Source organism: Vigna umbellata, chromosome 8, assembly GCF_029865625.1.
Source record: "Vigna umbellata cultivar VRB3 chromosome 8, Vumbellata_1.0, whole genome shotgun sequence".
Taxonomy (NCBI): domain Eukaryota; kingdom Viridiplantae; phylum Streptophyta; class Magnoliopsida; order Fabales; family Fabaceae; genus Vigna; species Vigna umbellata.
Genome location: NC_142172.1, coordinates 39306253 through 39327233, shown reverse-complemented (window position 1 = coordinate 39327233; position 20981 = coordinate 39306253). Strand labels below are relative to the sequence as shown.

Sequence of the window (20981 nt, the reverse complement as noted above, 5' to 3'; positions counted from 1 at the left end):
GAGCCGGGTTGGCTCACCAACCCACCTAATTTAATTAAATTATTTATTGTGAATGGCGCTCATCGCCCTAGAAGAGGGCGCACAGGCGTGGTTGCGTGGCCCTTGGCCCTCAACTCCCTTAAAGAGGGCGCCCAGGCGTTCCTGCGGCTTCTTCAACCTTCTAGTTTGGTGTTTTTATTGTTATTCTTGGGTTCCAATTCCTTGATAATTTGATCCTCTTCCAAACATACCAATAACATACAAAATTGAGGGAATTAGTGATCAAAATCATTAAGTATAACCTCAACTGACTTATTCACAAGATTCAGATAAAAGCGAAAATTTAAGCAAGCTTTAGGCTCAAAGGAAGTTGATTTGGTATCAAAATTAGACCATAGATAATGGTAAAATTTACTGTTCTCAGGTGATAAGGAAGATGTTTCAAGAGAGAAAAATATTACAAATTTATCTATTCAAGACTCTAATATTATAAATGGACAAGTGATACAAAAACTATCAATATTAAAAACTTTTTTGTTCACCTTTGTTACATATTTTTTTGAATTGTTTTTGGAGTTTAACATCATTTAGTGTGAAATTTATTTAAATTTTGGAATTAAAAAATTGTAATTTTTTTATTTTAAGAAAAACTTATAATTAAATGAGCCGTGAGCCAATCCGTTTAACCCACCAATCTAGAGGGTTACTCCCTCCACCACCACATGTTGCTCCATGCACCTCTCCATTCCCATTTTGTCCTGTAGTTAAAAGTTTTTTCTCATGAGGATTGACGTAAATCAAGATTAGTTGAACAACGCATCTCCCACTCCCTCATTTTTTAAAACTCTAATTTTGCAGTCCTCACCCCCTCATTTTTTTTCTTTCAACAATTTGTTTTATTTTTTGACAATTTTTTATACATAAAAAATATTACAAAAATCATTAAATTATGTAAAATCTACACAAATAAACATTTACAGTGTTCAGAAATTAAAATCTACAAAAAAAAATTAATAAACTAAAAACAATTTTTTTTAAAAGAGTTGAAACGCAAAGGCTTGAACGGATGTAGGAAATCCGTTCAGTCTTCAACGGATCTCGACATTCATGGATGGATCTCAAGATCCATTGAAGACTGAACGAATTTCCTACATTTGTTCAAGCCTTCGTGTTTCTCTTTTTCTTCTTACACAGCACACCACATACATCCATTTATGGAGCACATATAAAAAGAGAACAAAAAGAAGGAAGCTTTAACCACAAAAATGTGCAAGGGAAGAATAAACGAAGAGAAAGAGGGAGGAGTGAGGGCTCTGTGTGTGCGAAGAAGAGAGAAAGAGAGAAAGTGAAGGGGTGAGGACTCTTTGTGTGTGAAGAAGAGAGGAAGAGAGAAAGTGAGGAGGTGAGGTTTATGTGTAATTAGAGAAAAAAAGAAAAGTGAGGAGGTGGAGACTGCAAAATTAGGGTTTTAAAAAAGGTAAATAAAGTTAAATGGTAAAAGTTAAATTTAACCTAGGATATTTTCGGAATAAGAAAAAATCTGGGAAGCTATAAGGAGCAATTGGGATGGTGGAGGAAGTAACTCTCACCAACCTATGATAGGTCGGGCCAGATTCGATTTTTTTCAGCTTGTTAATAGATGAGTCGGGTTGAGTTGACTCACTAAGTGACCAACCCATGGTGGATCAAGCCGGGTTACCCGTTTTGACAGCTTTAAAATTACTCATATATGATTTTTAATCTTATACAAGCCTTTAATTTTATATTATTATTACTATGATTTTTAAAATATTTTTTATATAAATTACTATACATATATGAAAAAAAAATCGCAGTTAATGCATAGTTTATTTTCTTCTCAATAGTTATACAATTTAAGTACACTAAAACATGTTTATATCTCTTATAATAACGAGACCTTTTAAAATAGTAAACTTATTGTACCATTTACGTGATGAGATTAATCGATCAGAACTGCATTAACACATTTATAATTGGATTGGTCTGAATCAAGAAGTTTTTGAGAGAATGAATGATGACGTGTGATATTATATTCAGCCCAAACTGTTTTGTTATTCTAAAGTCTCAATCACTTTATACATCGCACGCATGATTGCGCATAAAGGACAGATAATTCAACCTTTTTTACCTTATAGTATTAAATCTTCTCCCAAGTGACATTTTTATAAACAACTTTTCCAATTGTCAAACAAATAGGTAATACTTTTTTATATTTTAAAAGCATTACATATTTATTTGCCGATAGTGATAAGAAGATTATTAAAAAATCATTATAAGAAAACATATAATTACTTTTGTGAACACAAATTCAGAATAAAATTACTTTTTTGTTCTTCTTCATACTTGGAATGAGTAAGAGGAGGTTTCTGGAGGGTTTTAGGAGAGTGTGGAAAGTGGATATCCCAATCCTTTTATGATTTAATTAGTTGGAAGTGGCCATTCATGAACTACACTGATTCAATAATCTTATCCCTTCATTCAAATAAATATAAAATTTATGACAAAATCTCCCTTTTTATTTAATAGACTATAATGACCATTTAGACTTTTACATTCCAATCATGAACTTCGACTCCAAACACTTTCTCCATTTTCTTTTCTGTTCCCTTAGGAGGGGCCCTAGCTTTATGCGCATTATGTATTCATTTGAATATTCTGGCGTAATACTGTTTTTCTTTTATATTTGTAATTAGAATTAAAATTAGGCCCTTTTAGATGCTTTATTTATTTAGGAATGACAGTTTCTTCCTGCACTTCCACAACTTTCTTTCGCACCTCCACAATTATTTTCTATTTTGTCTTTGAAAAATTCAAAATTACATTGTAACTTCCAAAACTTTTCAAATTATAATATCTAAAAAAAACATTTTATAAAAAATAACTACCAAATTATATAATCTGAAAGACAAAAATAATTTCTGAATTATATAATCTAAAAGTTAAAAATAATTTTTAGATTATACAATCCAAAAGTCAAGTATTTTTTAATTTCAAATTGTCAAATCCGAAATCTGTTTTTAAGAAAATAAAACGACTTCCGCATTCTATAATCCAGAAAAAAATAAAATGGAAAAAAGAATCATGGGGTGCTGGAAGAGAATTATGGAGGTGCAGAAAGAAACTGTCTTTAGTTATATATTCCGTATCCATGATGACTGTCTAGTATCAATGAAAATAATCAGAGAACAGACACTATCCTGCTCTTTTCAAATATCTAATATCATACAGCAAGATGAAAAGAAAATACGTAGAAGTCATACAAACTGAAGGTCATTTCTCAATAACATGAACAGAAAAGATACCTCAACTATGGCTAAACCTACAAATCAAAAAAATCTTGAAATTCTCCATCAACATTATCAGAAAACCTTTATGATTATGACATGCCTGCAACTATTCTAAATATGCCAAGACTCAACTCTGTCGTAAGGAATAAAGTCAAAGAAAAATTGTGCTACCTGATTTACAACCTCTAATGAAGTTTCCATTTTCAACAATCGATGATGGAGCTAGCTGGTGAAAGAGTGACATTGGAAAACAATTTTGGTAAAGATATCTATCAGGAGGACATTGCATAACCTTAATTTTTCAAACCTTGCCAAAAGGACTAATTTCCTTTTCTATTTTAAACTCCATGTCCTGAGTATCTAATTCAGATCAATGAGCTCTTAATTCAGGACTAATTCCTCACTTCAAGATCCATAGGTATCACCTGCTATTAATTCAGGACTTGACCTCACCAGAAAGGCCTAAGAATTATCGCGTAATGTTGGGAAGCTAACCCCTTCCTTTAGATGGCTTACCGCCGTCGGACACAACCATTTCAGCATGTTTGGACCTAAAATCTGGTGGAGAAACAGATGCACATATTGTTAGACAAGAAACACTATCAGTACATACATGCAAATTAGTGGTAGTAGAGACCACAGTTTAGGGAGAGACCGAAGTAATGTTTCTGTATGCACCAATGTTGAATGGATGCCGGTAGCTCTGCCCAGACTTCATAGCCAGCCATTTTGCACGATTTCCTTCATGATACTGGGAAAAGGGCACAAAATGACATCGACGACATAAAGACAGTATTTTAGTGGAGTACATTCAACTGAAAACCAACCTCTATGGTTGTCATATTATGAAGAACAAGGTAGACATGCCATCCAAAAAGAGTCAAAAGGGTTATGGTCAGGCCCACCACCATCGTTCCATAGAAGACCTGAGCACCATTTTATAAGTCTTATTGTTATATCATGATTTAAGAAAATTACAGATTAATAAAAGAACAAGTTATTCATGTTTTCAGAATGTTTTCTCACCAGAAACCATGTAAAGCACCCATCATTTTCTAATACCAAGTTGCTAATTATAAGTTTATAATTATCAGAAAAGAGGGAAAATAAAACCAGGTTGCTTCATAATTTACTTGTGAAGGAAATAAGTGTGGATAGAGAAAGTAGTCTATCATTATTTAATGTTAAAGTATTTCACTCTCTATGGTAGTAGAGACTGATAATGCTAATTCTTATCATTATCTAAGCATTATTTTAGTAGCAAAATCAATTATTTTCTAGCTTGTAACTTGCTTAATCCTCTCTTTTATCTTAGTTTTATGAATAATTGTGTTTTGGGCTACTTTGATGTAATTTCATCTATAATCCCTTTATTTTGTAGCTAATAATGTGCTTGGAAGAATCTCCAACAATATAAAGAACTGAACCAGCTACAAAAGCAAGCAGATCTGCACAAAAATGGGAAAAAGAAGCAGTGCAGCATAACCGCGCCCGGGCCCCCTTTTTCCATGGGCGCTTAAGCGCCAGTGCACCACGACTGATGTGCGCCCAGGCGCCCACTCTTTAGGGGCGCTTGAGCGCCATTTTTGCTGACATGGCAAATTTGTTTTATTTAACTCAGAAAAGCGAAGAGTTTTAGGTCTTTGGTTTTTTTGGATGCGTGATTTCACTCAAAGGAGCTCATGGAGACCGTGAGGAGCTTGTGGGAACATCTCCTCTTCCTTTGGGTCTCCTTCTTCCATCCATGTTTGTAAGCTCTAGAGTTCTCCATAGAAGTGGAGAACCAGATTCATCTTGTTAGGGTTAGATGTAGGCTCTGAATTCTTGTGTAATGGATGATTAATTTGAATATATATATGCCTTTTCTATCAACTGCTAGTATTCTTGTTTCCGATCTTAAAGCTTGCATGTAATAGGAATGTTCATGACTTGATTTTTGGGTTTCATGGATTATGGGGACGTAAGATGGAACCTAGAACTGAAACAAGAGTCCTTGTGGTCATTGATTCTAGGGATGGAAGATGATTCACTTGTTGTCTTAAGATCCTAGCTCATTAATGCGGGTTTGCTTGTTAGATTTTCCAAGGAATTGGAATTTAATAGGGAAAACCTAGGCTCTTTCACCTAAGGGATTGGGGCTAGAGTGCTTTTGTGGATTGACTTTAGTAAATTGATGGAGATGAGATGAAATTGGCTAAGCACAAGAGTGAAATACGTGAAAACTAACCTTAACAATGTCATTTCACACCATTTCTAGTCTAGTCCATATCAAAGTGTCTTCAAACACCAAAGTCCAACCTTGTATATTTGTGAATTTATCTTGTTGCACATATTTGTAAATGATGTGATGTTCTATTGAGTCTAGATGAGTTGTTAATCGCACAATTCTTTAGTATTACGAGTCTTTTGGAAAAAAGATACTTGGTCTTACCATTTTATATTACTTGAAACAATTCGGTACACTTGCCGATTGTATTGTATCGTTCCAACAGAGACCATATATGCAACAAATTATATTAAGAAGTGAGTTTAAGCAGTAACATAGACATTTCTTGGGACTAGACATTTGTGGATGATTTGATACCGGTTTGATAGTAGATAACACAATAGGCCCAACAAATCTAGTTTAAAAAGAACTTTGATATTAAATTAAGAAGTGAGTTTAAGCCTAACTTATCTACATAAAACCAACTTATAATATGAGATATACTCTTATTTATATAGTGTAAATTGATCTTATTTCTAATCTGATGTAAAATCTTCAACAAATTAGAACTATTAGAAAGAAGTATATGCAATGTCTCTTTTGTCCTACAAATGCTTGTTATTTGCATCCATGGGAATGTATTCAAACAAGTATAATTCGTCTAGGATATTGCAACAATAGTGGCAAACTGAGTCATCACAATACCTAGAAAATTCACAAGGTGAGCCAAATCCTTAGTCTTAAAGTGTTCAAAGATGTTTCAATTGATAGATTCCTGCCTCATCACAGCACATGACCAAAGTGACACCATCTCAAACAATCAAATAAATAACCTAACCTTGGCATAAGTGTCAATAGAGTATGAAAGGGCTTGTCTCACTACAAACACCAGAGTGACACAAGCAGCAAATCAATTTAGACTTCCCCTGGGCAACAAATCAAGTGGTTTCTCCCTATAAGCTTATGCATAATCCCCACGGAGAAAGGCAATCTATCTTTCCAGTCCCACACCCACGTCAGGATTTCTGTCGCACAGCTCTGTACCAGAATCATCAATGTCTCCAGGGTCTTTAGATTTTCCCTGTCACATCCAATTATCAATGCGGTTCCTCTACCCACTGTCACAAATCCTCTAGATGGGTTTGAAGATCCCTATTGGTCAAATTTATTGAGTCTTGTGGTCTCTCACAACCCTTTTCTTAATTGAATCTTGTGTCACTCTCGAGATCTAAGAACTCTAATGCCAACTGGGACTGAAAAATTAACAAGAGACATGGATTTAACTTTATTAAAGAACTGAATTCCAGACTAGACTCACTTTAAAGTAGGTCTAAAAGTAATGTACCCCTCTACCAAAGACTCCTCGCTATACAATGGTACAGGGGAGGATCACTATGCAACATTATGCTTGCATATGCAAAGTATGTAAACTGTCTGCATTGCAAACGAAATTCATACAGAAATTCAAGAGACTCTAGACTCTCCTATCACATAAACAATCAACAGTCTCTCAGATAAAAGCCCCTTTGACAACTATTGGGTCAGTTTGGGACCCATCAGCCACTACCCATCCCGTTTTCTTCCAACATAGATATGCCCAATCATTCTATGGCTGTCAAACTCAGAATCCAACTTGTAAACCTTACGAGGGTACGAGCTCACCTTCAATTGATCCAACTCACGCTAAGGAAAATTCTCATTCAACTCACAATTCTATATCAATTGTGCATGTTCAGTGATCCATAACACGTCAGAACAAAACTGACAGAAAATCAAGAGTTTTGAGGTGTGACTAAAACAGAGTCAATGATCTCTTTTCTCTCTCACAATTAGTGCATGACTTTCTCATTTCTCTCTCACAATTAGTGCATGAAAACTGTTAATTTCCAGAGTACGATAAACTATATATTTAATAAGGATATATTTAAGCAATAGTGAACTGGAAAAGGAATGAAAGGGAAAATGCACAAAACAAGCCAAGAACAACATTACAAGAAATTATTAAAAGGGATGACACGCTGAATAATATCCCATAGAATTTGGCTTTTAACCAAGTCAATGACCCCATGTAATCCATGTAACCTACCTCACTGAGAGAGATAAGACTTAAAGGAGCTTGCAATTTCAATTGGTTCCGTTTTCTGGGGAAAAAAACTACCTTATCCAATCATTGGGCTTTTTGATCAATTTTTTTCTTTTTCAAATCTGATCCAATCTAATTTAAATCAGTTACTGAATCAATTTTCAGTTTTTCAAATTAAGAGAATAAATAAATTATAACAATACACAATCATTACATTGAAACATAATAAATTTTTGTGACAAGATACACAATCCAATACCAATAAAGGAAATTACTAAAACCGTGAAATGGTGAATAATATCCAATAGAATTGGGTTTCTAACCACGTCCAAAGATACTGTGTAATCCATGTAACCTATCTCCTAAGAGAGATAAGACTTAAAGAAGCTCACAATTTGGACTGGATTAGTTTGGAGGGAAAATATCTATTCCAATAACTGTGGTTTTGCCTTTCATCATTTGATCAATTTTGCTTTTTTTTTTAACCAAATCTGATTCAATCCAATTTAAATAAGATGGGATTGGATTGATTTTCAGTTTTTTAAATAAATAAAAAGATGAAGTACACACGTAATATAAAAGTCCAATAATCATATCCAAAACATAATAAACTGTGTCTACACGATCCAATACCCATAATGGAAACTATGTCACAACAAACATAAAATCCAATCTGTGACTTTACATGCTAAATAGTCCAAATTCTAATATAGAAATTATGCTAAGCCAATCTTAAACATCATTACTAGTAGAAGGCAACACTAGAAAGCAGTAACAAAATTGGTAAATTAATCGGACACAGCACCAAAGTAAAATATAGGTGCAGTTCGATCTGGACTGGATCAGTTTTCAGTGGAAAAACTGAGTAGTAATCCCATCCAGATGAAATTCAATTTACGTGCAATCATTGATTCTTCCGGTTTATGATAATTTGGATCAATTGCTAACTTTCTGCAGTAGGTATTGCATTGGGACACCCTGTTAAGACTAGTGTGGTTGTTGTCAGAGTTACATCATAACCCCATTACGGTCCATGCAATATATATATATATATATATATATATCAGGCATGAAGTAAAAATGTGATTGAAGCAAATGAATGAAGGAAAGGTACAAGAGTTCTCCAACTTAAGAGAATGCCTTGGCTTATAACTGGAACAAAAATGAAATAAGAGTTATTTGCAATTAAATAAACTAGGAGACATGCAATAACATGAATAGATTACGAGTAACTGTGATAAATTCCATCATCTGAAATTAACTTAATTATTGAAAAGGTAAAAAACTTGTTGAAAGATTTTGAAGTATGAACAGACTCCAGCCTTTAGAAAGGATAAATATGTATAGCCTACAAGTTTTTTATATATTTGTAAGGAGTACAAATTAATTGCACATATGTTAGAACATCTTTAAATAATAATAGCATTTAACTTACATAAAAGATCTTAAGAGAACTCCCTTTAATGGGGTCCCAGTCCTTCTGAAATACACAGCTTATAAATATGACCTGCACATTGTAAAAGCTTGTCAAATAAAAATACTATCCACTAAAGAAGCAGCAGATGCCAGATTGAAAACTTACCGTAGCATAAATACTTGACATGGTGGCATATAATACAAAAACAAAGAAAGCCTTATAATTCCAATAACCAACACAATTATTTATCCACAAGCAGTGATGATCCTACATCAAATTTAGCAACCAACAAAAAGATCAAAATTAATCCTTGTTTTGTGAACCGAAGTGCTAAATCGAACTCAAAGTAACTTACAACTGACCTACCATTTTCAGAATACATCTTCTGCAAACTCGACAATGATGTGTCCTCGGAGGCTTGTACACAAAGCATTTGTCACATTTCTTCGGTGCTTCATTCTAACAGATCAAATAAAGTAGATCATCAATATGTAAGAAAAAAAAATAACAATATCAACATCTTAATCTTTCATAAACACATCAACAACTTTACACAATGTAAAAGCAACACCTAAATCCTTGGCCATAAGAAATCAGAGTGAGTGAGAAGGCAATGCTAGAGAATCTAATCTGATCTAATCTAAGCTAATCCAATCTAATCATAAAAATTATAAAATTCCAATTTGGACCTAACTCTTGCCCAAAAGTGCACTCATAAGATATACATTATTTTGGTCATATTACTACTCAACTGGGATCTCCAACAAGATATACACAAGATAAAAAAGACATAAGTTATACACCATAAACTCTTCAATAATCATCATAACAACTAATTTGAAGCACCTGCAGCATTGATCATTGACAATTTACAAATAAACCAAGATTCAGAGCATTTCCCTTCAATTTCCTACTCAATTTACGCAAGGGACATAAAGAAGCTACACATTTAAAGACACATATCGTACTCCCAAGCAGCAAATGTAAACGCAAAGCATTCCCAGGATTCATTCAACAGAGACCCATTGCATAGATGTGAGAAAAGCTTACATCTTTGGAGAATTCAACATCTGGGGCATATGAAGAAGGCACGTGACCGGGGTCAGTGAGAACGCAGGAAAAGAAGGAGAAGAGGGAGAGAAAGGCAAATAGAGAGAAGAGATAGGCATTCAAAGTGCCCGGGGAACTCTGCAAATTGAGCCAGTCATGGAGGAAGACGAAGATTGAACTGTAATACACAAAACACATTAACGAAAACACTGCCAACACAGGCACTGATAGAAACCTTTTGCCCTTTGTCGACATGGAGAAGAAGACAACCCCTTCTTCCGTTTGATCTTCCCACTCTTGCCACTCGATTTCTTAGTTACTAATCTTTAGGAGTTATTTATTTTTATTTTTTTGCTTTTTATTAATAGTTTAACAATGTAAAAAAAAATGATGGAAATTTGGCTAGTTTCTTTAAAATAATAATACTTTAGATTTAGTCAATAAGTTTTACTAAATAAAATCTCTGTTTTTGAGAATATTATTTTATAAATTAATCGAAAATAATTAAAATCATATCTAGAAACAAAAAATTCATAAAATTATAAAAATATTAAATACTTTTTTTAAATAGTAAAAAAATAAATAAATCAAATAAAAACCAAGAATTGATATATACCTAAAATACGAGATAATTTTGTTAACATATATTTTTTTTATTGAATAGTGGAGCTCTTTTTTTTTTTGTTGGGTTTTTAACAGCGTTGCTGAAATATTATGAGAAAGACTTAAAAGTTAAAAAAAAAGGTTAGCTGTAAATTTGTCATATAATTTCTATATCCTTGAGACATAAATACTTTTCCATTGCTTTTTAAATTATAAAAAATTAAAACGATTTAAACTAAAAGTTCATTTCTATTTTACTCTACCTAGTTAGTTAATTTTATAGGTTATGTGTTTCTACGTTTATCGTTCCACTATAACAACATTATAAATATATATAATATTATTATCCATCGAAAAGCTTTGGAAATGCAAGTTACATACCTATGAAATTCATAAGAATTAATTGTATCAAGAAGATATATTTTAAAGTTTCTTGAAAGGTTTAAAAATACATTTAGCAACACTTTAGTTAACTTTATCTTTTTTTATAAATTTTAACTTTCTAAAATTTTAAACTTCCTTTATATTTTAATATTAATTATTATTTTTCTTATTTAATAATTTAGTTCCCATATTTCGATTTTTTATTTGTTTTGTTCATACAATTTTTTTACTCAATTGATTTTTTTAAAAAAAAATACTCACCTTTTCTCCCTTCCATCTCCTTCTCCCATCTTCCACCTCCTATCAAACAAAGTGAAAAGGTTGTAAAATGCTCTTTCCTTTTCTTTCAAGTGAACCTGTAAGCTTCTTTTCTTTCAATTTCTCTTGTTAAGCCCTAATTTGCGTTAAGTTCTTCAATCTCCTATAATTTGATTATATTTCTCTCTTTTTTAAGTATGTGAGAGATTTTATACTTTTTTTTCTACACTAATCTAACTGGAGAAACAAATTATGATGATGTGAACAAATAATTTCGGAAAATTATCTATTTGATTTGGAAGTTTTAGTACTTGATTTTTTTTCTTCTTTTGCATATAACATACTACCTCTAGGTAGGTAACCATATATAATTAATTACATTTATTAAATTAGTTTGACTCAGATGTGTTAGGATTTCGTATTAATCCTTCTGACATTATTAGTATTTGTAATATCTTAAAACTTTATTATATATAATACAAGATATAATAGTTTAAAAATAGTCTCGTCCTTGTCTTATGTTATATATATATATATATATATATATATATATATATATATATATATATATATATATATATATATATATATATATATATATATATATATATATATATATTATATTAAGAAATACATTTTTTTATTTGATTATTCAATATACTGCTTTGGATAGATAATGTGATAAAAAAAACGCACTTTGTTCAAAGAATTCAATATATGTATTTTTCTTAATCTTTGCGTTAGAGATATTTGCTTCTTCCGATTTTTATTAATAAGTTTCAAAGAGATATAAACACTTTTAATGGATTGAGTTTTTTTTAATCAGAAAACTCAAATTCTTGTAAGAAAACTCAAATATTCTTGGTAGAAATAAGAAACGAAATTAAAATTTAAATATAAATTTATCTTAAAATTACGTTGAGTAATTTATACTACACTGACTATAATATAGTATGACAAGCAAAAAAACAAAAAGAATATTAAAAGTTAAAATAGATTAATGAAAAAATCAATAAAAAAATACCAAAAAAATGTAAATTTACATGCTAATTGTACAAAACATCTACTTTTTCCTGTGCAAATCAAATTAGATAGTTTTGAGAAGTAAAAAAAATAGTTTTTGTTTTGATAAAAAAAAAATTGATTCCCAAAATATAATGTATAAATATTTTTAAAAAAGAGAAAAATGTACATATAGCAGACTAGTTATTTTGGAATACCGTCATACAAATATTCTGCCAGTTATAAAGCAATTGGAATGGGCTGGACCGTTTACAAAAACGTAGAAGGAAAAACGAAAAAAAAAAGAGATTACCAAAATAATAATAGCTTTATCTTTGCATTGTTAAATAAATAATAATTTTTTTAATGAATAATCATCATTATAATAATAGAGCCAATGAATGGTTTCCTTGGTTGCATGTCTGACATGATTACTTATTTCTGTTTAAGGAAGCATTTCTAAACAGAGCGTTATACAAGGTAAAATTCATGGTTAATTTATTAAAAAATTCTATAGAAGCCTAATCATCATTGATTTGTTTAGAAGTACAGTACAGTAAAATAAGAAGAAGAAAAAAATGTAAAAAAGCTAACTTTATCTATGTTTAGAAGTACTGTAAACTAGGAAGAAAAAAACACTGTAAAACAACCAACTTTATCTGAGTATTTTAGACCCATTTATATATAAGTACTTCTAAGAAAAAAAACTAAAAATAAGGTCAAATTTTCATAGGCTGATGAAATTTGGTTGTATTTATCATAGTGCAGTTGTAATTATGGACATAATATATAGCTGATTGTATATGAGAAAGTTAAAGGCGCATGTAAGCAGCTTTTTCCTTTGAACCATATGAGAATAATCCTCAAGGGAAGTGAGTTTTATTAGTTTAACAGCAATGAAAAAGCAGTTATGGAGTAGTGAGTACTTTTGGTTGGTAAGTAGGAGAAGCATTAGACCTTATAGCTATATCTCATATATGGATATTCACCAGTTACAATCCCATATGCACTTTTAGCTCATTTCTAAACACCGTGAATCTGTCATATTCTCTACATCGTCAACTGATAGATTCGTCTCTCTAGTCTTTTCTGTTTTTCTGTTTACACATAAAAAGGATAATAAGAAACTGTTCAAGCCATAGCTTTGTAGGGTTGGCAAAAGCACCATCCTAGGATATCAATTTCTTTTTTAAAATTTTAAATCTATTAAAAATAAAACGAGTTTATAATATATAAAACTAGATGTAAATTTATATAACTATATAAGTTTTATCTTTCAAAGTTGATTTTATTAAAAGTTGAAGCTTAATTAAATTCATGAACGAAATTAAACATTAATGGATGGTTTAATAGGATATTTTAACCTGGTTCTGATACATGTTAAAAAATAAATTTTAAGCCTAATTCAATCTTACAAAATTGTTTGTAAGGTGAGGTTTGGATTCACTTATGTACTCTTAATTGGTTTTATTTCTAATCGACATGGGATTTTCAAGAATATATAACATTAAACATTTAACTGAAAATGTTTAGTTGAGATCTTTGAAGAAACAAGTTCTGCTTTGTAGCTTAATTCTATCCGCTTGTTGCTCTCTCATGAAACTCAAGGTACGGACGACAAGTAGGTTTGAAATTACTAAACTCTTCACCACTGTCCAAGCACAGGATAAAGACGTGAGTCAATCAGCAGCTTTAGGTTTTTTAAGCCTAAACATTGAGAATTTGTAGAGGGGTTTGTCTTTCAACACTTCAGCATCATATCCGGTTTATTCCTTTTTATTTTTCTAATAATGGTATTTCTATGATATTGACAAGACAATTTTGTTTAAACTTATTATTTCAATGGTGATTTAAGGGTTGAGAACACCACGAAAGAATCATGCGTACGTTTTTGTTTATCATGTTACATCCAAAGCTGTCTTTTTAACAATGTCCTTTGTGGCGCCAAGTGACTTGTACAAGATATTCAGATCCACACAGCAATGTTCAATTTTGATATCATGGAGTTTCCTTTAACCCAATACATTGAGGACACGCACACAGATGGGGATCATTCTGCAATGTAGTGATAGCAATTCTTCTCTTTGTGGACCTATATAGTACATGCATATTTGGCTGTTGTTGATAATTCAGTGAAAAGAGTTAGCTGTAGGACACAATAAGAATTGGTACAGAATCTGAGCACTGCCAACTGGTAAAAGGAGTGGTGAAGTTGGCTTGCCAAAGAATGCAAAGTGAAGGAGGTACAATAGCAGTTGGCATAAGTCAATGAAAATCTAGGGACCAGAATCACGTCCTATTTATGGGGACCATATATGACATGAACTTTCATTTTCCGTTAATTTTGGCAAATAAAAGATAACCAAATGAAAAACCTTACTGCAAAAGTGGTATCCATTAAGGTAAGATGTATCACAATCAAATGAGACATACAAATATCACGCCATCATGAAAAGTTTCCTCAGTAAGAAGGAGACGATTACTGTTTCTACATAAGGCTGTATTATTTTATATCAGAGACAACCTCATTCGAAACATGATCAGATACTAGCTACAAACGTTAAGCTGTTCTTTACATTGATAATGAGAAATTTATCATGTATTATTTATTAAACACTGATTCCATCTTATATGTAACTAAATTCCTTTGACATGAGAATGCATCAAGAGTAGAACACAACGTATGTACGGAACATAGTAAATTTTGATATCAAGAGTAGAACACAACGTATGTACGGAACATAGTAAATTTTGATATCAAGAGTAGAACACAACGTGTGTACGGAACATAGTAAATCAAGGGTTTAGATATTTGAAGTGTTATGTTATGTTTGGCACTGTTGTCAACGTCAGAATATTTAAATAACGAGACTTGAACGAGATGCGTTGAATGTTTATGTTTCCAAAGTATCAAACAACTGTGTTGGTCATTCTTTGTATGATAAATACTATGGTTAAAGAAAATACTGAGCTTATGTTAGAACAGCAGCAATCCAAAATGTTTCTGCGAGTGTGAAATAATAAAGGTTATTAGTTTCTGGGATTATCATTGAATTGGCATTTTAAATGGTGTTTTGATAACCATTTCAGTGATGGAAAAGAAGAACATAATTACTATCATGAACATTTCAAAGACAAGGAAAACCATCTCTCTTGTTTTTATGTTTTAAGAAAAAAAATATATAAATAGAAAACAAATAGGCTTAAATGTGTTTTTGTTTTATTATTATTATAAATACTTTATAAAAAAATACAAAAATAATTTTTTTATCAATAAAAGTGAGAAAAATGATGTGAAATGTAAGAAAAAACGTGTAATATAAAATCTTTAAAATGTCAAAATTTTAAGTATAACTAATTGACTTAAAAGTACTTTTCTATATTTAATAAAACTTTCTTATATTTAGTTTATATTAGATCTTCAACCATTCTTTACGTCAAAACATTTATATATTAAGCATGAAACTATATATTATTAGATAATTTGATAATGAAACAAATAATAAATCTAACAAATAATAAATTTATTTGAGAGAAACTTTAGATATTTTTTATATTATTTTAAATCTCAATCAATCTTATAATAAGGTTATATTTACACTCATATAAATTTATCTTATCTATTAATAGTTTTAAAACTAAATAAGATATATTAATAGTTTTAAACCAATGTGGAAAAGCTATTCCTATCAAACTTTTCTCTCTTTTCAAAACAAGAAACAAATTAGTGTTCTTTGCTTTTAATTTGGTCTTGGTTAATATAGCATTCAGCATCTAACCCAGATCCATTTTTTTTTAAACTAACAGTTTTCATAAATTTATTTTTTTATCAACAGAAATATATAATATAAACTAAACATTCGAATGCTCCAAATACAAAATCTAAAAGGAAATCTACATAAGCTTTTCATTCAAATTATTACAAGCACTATATATACACATAAGCCGTTATTTAATATTACATATTACCAAAAAAACTAAGATTATTTGAAGAAATACAAACACAAATTTGTAAAGAAATGTCAAATATAATATCATAGTCTCTGTAAAAGAAGGATAATAGTGAAATAAAGCCCCAAACTTCAAGAAGTGGTTCTTTAATCAGAATAAGAGCTTTTTGTGGACCTTCGAAAGTGAGAATGATTCGTATACCTTAATTTTTTAGTTGTCAATATCACAAAACAGCTTTGTTACTAATTACACATGACATGGCTTATGATATGCACTCATTATTGGGGATAATCTTTACAGACACACTTACTTAACACACACCATTAATGGCTCTTCCCCATCGTCAGGGTCACTACATTTTCTGCACATGCATACACAACTGGAAAACCATCCAAGTATAAATAATGAACAAAAGAGACAAATTAAACTAATAAAACATCATTTCTAGAAAAATTAATACAAGTAACAAAAATATACTTTTAAAATAACCCTAATTTATTTTAGTGATTCTAAATAAAACAATTCCTGTACCAAATTTAATCACCGACTGTTGATTTTTTTTAGTATAGCGATTAAAAATTTGATGGGCCATGTGTTTGAATATTATAGCTAGGGTTGAAGAGATATACATTATGAAATATGAACCACAACCATAGTACCGTAATATATTAATATCACGTCCTTGAATGATTGCTCAAACAAAGGAAAACGTTTTATAAGAAAAAAACATTGTTTTGAAAGTAACATTTTAAGACAGTTTGTTGCAACTTGATTTCAACCTTGTTTACCAAGGGCATTGAAAGACATTAATTTATTCACTAAAGAAAGTTAATTAGATTCATGTTAAGTGGAGAAGGGTGTTGTAAAGATAGGTTTATAATTATAATCCAAATTCCTTAATTAGTGATGCAAGTGAGTGGAGATGAAAGTAAAAATGAATATATATATATATATATATATATATATATATTATTATATATATATTGCTTTTTTCAATGTGATGAGTACGTGTTGTAAGATCTGTTAAGTGGTGTTTATATAAAGAAAGGGGTAGAGAAAATGATAGATAGGTTGAGAGATAGAAATAAGTGGTGTTGATGCCATAACATCGACCTAAAGGTATAAATATGTGGCTTCTTTTACAGGTCATGGGAATATATTTAAAAAAAAATAAAACATGTGTAGGTATTTGAGTGGTGGTTGATTCAAACTAGGTTCCACTCTTTGTTGAATTTTCTCTCTTGGTGGTGTCAACGACAAATACTTTATAGAATATCTATCTTCAAAGAATAATCCATTATGCGTTTGTTCTTTACACATGGATGCATTGTAAAAGGTGGTGAGGATTCCTTTTACAACATGATTGTAAAATTATATCAGTTTGAGAGTTGCTTTGTTTCAATTCAGCTAATGAAGCACTCGTAGAAGGTTTTTGATGTGTTGTTAAAAAGAAATATATATCATAAAATCTTTTTTACTTTGTAATTATGCATAATTTAAATATTTGTTATATTAATATAGATATGTGATAAGGTTTAAGTTCAGTTTTTTCTACTAATACACCAACACTTCAAAGTTATAAGATTAATTTTGCCGGTTAAAAAAAAAGATTGTGGATTCAACTCATCTATTATTAGTAACTAACATTTCGTTATTGAAAAAAATTAATTTATGTTTATAGATAAGGTAAAGGAAATTATCTATATGCTACGAATGTTATATATTATTAACCTTGGAAGAAAAAAAATATAAAAGAATATTATTTATGTTTTGAGTTTCTTAAAGCTATATATAATGGTTTTCTTACTAAACTTATAAGAGTTAAATCATTATATTATCTAGTATTTGTGTCACAGTATAAAAATACAACATAGACATCAGTTATTTTTTGATGTAAAAATATAGACACTTCTTGGGTCTATGTACTTTATTTTTGTTGTTGTTAGTATATATAAAGAAATTACTTGACATAGTCATCATACTATGATTAAATCTTAGTTAAATTATATTTGAATTGAAATAATTAGTTTTATATCGATAATCTGTAAGAAACTTCGAAAAAATATAACATCATTTTGTATAAATTAAAATTAATTTTTACATAAATTTATTTATAAAAGATCTTTTACATTAATTTTCTAAACTTTTATTTTTAATTTACATATAATTAATTTTAACATGTGAATAAATTGCTATATTTTTCATTTTAGAAACATTTCTAGAGAAGTGGTCCTACACCTCACAATTTTTTGTGAAGCGTTTTCTTTTCTCTAAATCCAAGCGTAAAGAGCAAAAAAAAGTACCGTTGTACAACAAACCAGTAATGATTCCAACTTACTATCATCGAAAGTTATCGGTAGTGACAAGGTGATGTATAGAGGTTATTGCATTTAAAAAACGATTTTTTCTAAATTAAACATCATAACAAAAAAACCTATCTCCACTAATTTCAAGATTTATTTTCAAAGTGTACAATAAAATTGATTATTTTAATGGATGAGAACAAAAAACTAGCAGTTGTTTGGAAACTTTAGTTGCACCCTTGGTTTTACATTACGGGACATGAAGTGGCACAACACAATGGCTGCTACATAGCATGTCTCATCAACCAGACATCAATCTTAATCGTTTATGTCATTGCACTGCTTCTACCTTTCTTCTCATTATATCATAAATAAGCATACCATTTTACAAGTTAAACTCATAGTTCCCTTTTCATAACTTGCGTTTTACAATAACAACCAAAAGAAGAAAAGAATTGCAGTACAGTACTACTCCACAAAGCAGGTCTATGCAAAAGTGTGAGTTGGTTTCTGCATCTTCCATTAAGGAGACACCAATCCCTACAACCTCAATTCTCAGTAGATTACATGTCACAGCCATAATTATATATAAGATTGATGTTAGTATAACTAGTTTTTGTACTTTCAGTGAAACAAGATTAAAGTGAGTCTTCACCACCAGCACCAGCACTGAATGTAAAAGCTTTAACTAGTTTACATAATATTCCCTGCAAAATATATGTGGCAATTCAGTGTGCAATGTATCATCCAGCTGGCAATTAGTACTGAAATCCAGCATAGGTAGAACAAGGAACAACAATTGACACAGAAATCATCTTCTAGATTTTCAGAACTAAGCTCCCTATACTGGTGTACATGTAATGAAACACCTTTTTTGTTATGTATGAATGTGTTACAACAAACACACATTTTGATACTATCTATCAAACACAAGGTTAACAAGCTGGAGCGCTTAAATTAATGCATTTAGATGTACAGTTAAGGAGCCTACTAAATTATATATACATCTCGAGAAAAACATTGGAATTTGATAGCTGGTGTTTTAAAATTAGACAATAATTTTTTGTAGTACATATCTAAATTTTGATACTCAACTAATTCTCAAACTGTACATGAAGCAATGTTAGTTTTATTTAATGTAGAAGTTGTAAATTAATGGATGACTGAACCGTTATTTTTTCTTTTAAGAAGAGACGTGGAAGGGGTTGCACATGTATCTGTGTCAGAGAGAGGTAGTTTACCTGATGATGAACTTGAATAATGTAAAAGAAACCTAAATGCATAACAGATACTCACCGAAATTATTTGAATCTTATATACAGTATAATGAACAAATCTGCAGCAACATGAAATGAAATTAACTTTTGCTTCTATATCCTTAAAACCCTAAGAAATTGAACCAAGCAAAACCATCAGATCAGTGAAATTTTTAAGAAAACATCAGTTCAAACTTTCACCCACACATACACACAGTTGTTTTCTAACTTCAATTTCCTGTGGGAAACACAGACTAATAAATTTCAACAAAAAATAATCAATATTATGAACACAAACACCAGTATCAACGGTGCTAATTAGAATCTTACCCCGCAGACATGGAAGTCTATGAAGAGCTAGCCCATGTTGGAGAAATAGAAATAGAACTGTCTTAGTTGATGAAGACCACGAATCGTCTATTGCTGATGCAGCATCATCAAGATTCTCAACACCAAAACATTCCCCCATAGAGGTAGAACTTGTGTGTGAATCTTGATGCTGCTGCACCTGCAAACAACGACTATATACAAATCCTTGTAGTTTCAACTTCCTTTCTCAGCTTGAGCGGATTTTGGATCCAATTGATTCAGTGGGAGAACAAGATTATCATGCACCCTCAACCATGGTACTTTGCTATATATATATACGACAGATATATACATAGTAGAATATAAGTGAGCAATCTAGGGAACCCTAACAGAATATACAGTTTCCACAGGCTGCAGATTCAACACAGACACACCCATATATAGAGAGAAAGATAGATACTAAACGATTGTGAACAGTAGCAAAGCATATGAAAGAGAGGGAAGCAATTAAAATAGACAAACTTGTTAAAGTAAAGCTGAAAAGACTTTAATTGGTGGATGATTCATGGGATTTGTGTCTTTCCATCATTGGTGGTGATTTTGGTGTGTATATATAATGCTAATGACACAATCCAATAGGTGCTTTTGATTTTATACAGGGAATTACTCATCAGAATGCCCATTAGATGGTGGTGATGGATTGGAACAAAATGGATGGCTATATGTTTTTATGTTTTTGAGGGCACCCTTGTGCTCCATTTAACTGAACCATATAGCATAAAAAGGAAAAAGAAGATTGAAAACAGGAAAAGAAGAACGAAGAAGAAGAAGAAAGAGAGGTGAAGAAATGATAAAAAGTGTGGGAATATTAA

General features: G+C 30.9%; 1 protein-coding gene across 1 annotated transcript; it reads right to left on the bottom strand.

Moving 5' to 3' along the window:
• Window positions 1–3198: 3198 nt before the first annotated feature.
• On the bottom strand, window positions 3199–10360 carry LOC124840117 (DHHC-type zinc finger family protein). Its single transcript, XM_047316117.2, has 7 exons — window positions 10044–10360; window positions 9360–9452; window positions 9159–9260; window positions 9012–9083; window positions 4115–4213; window positions 3943–4038; window positions 3199–3845 (listed from the first exon to the last, which is right to left on the bottom strand). Exons 1-7 carry the CDS (start codon window positions 10296–10298, stop codon window positions 3750–3752), a joined length of 813 nt encoding a protein of 270 aa, XP_047172073.1. The 5' UTR covers window positions 10299–10360; the 3' UTR covers window positions 3199–3749.
• Window positions 10361–20981: the final 10621 nt, after the last annotated feature.

Excerpts from the sequence above, each read along its gene's own strand:
- LOC124840117 (XM_047316117.2), bottom strand. The coding sequence starts at position 10,298 with ATGTCGACAAAGGGCAAAAGGTTTCTATCAGTGCCTGTGTTGGCAGTG. Across the intron at positions 9,453-10,043 it reads ATGTTGAATTCTCCAAAGAT|AATGAAGCACCGAAGAAATG; the intron begins GTAAGCTTTTCT and ends TTGATCTGTTAG. Across the intron at positions 4,039-4,114 it reads ATAATATGACAACCATAGAG|TATCATGAAGGAAATCGTGC; the intron begins GTTGGTTTTCAG and ends CCCTTTTCCCAG.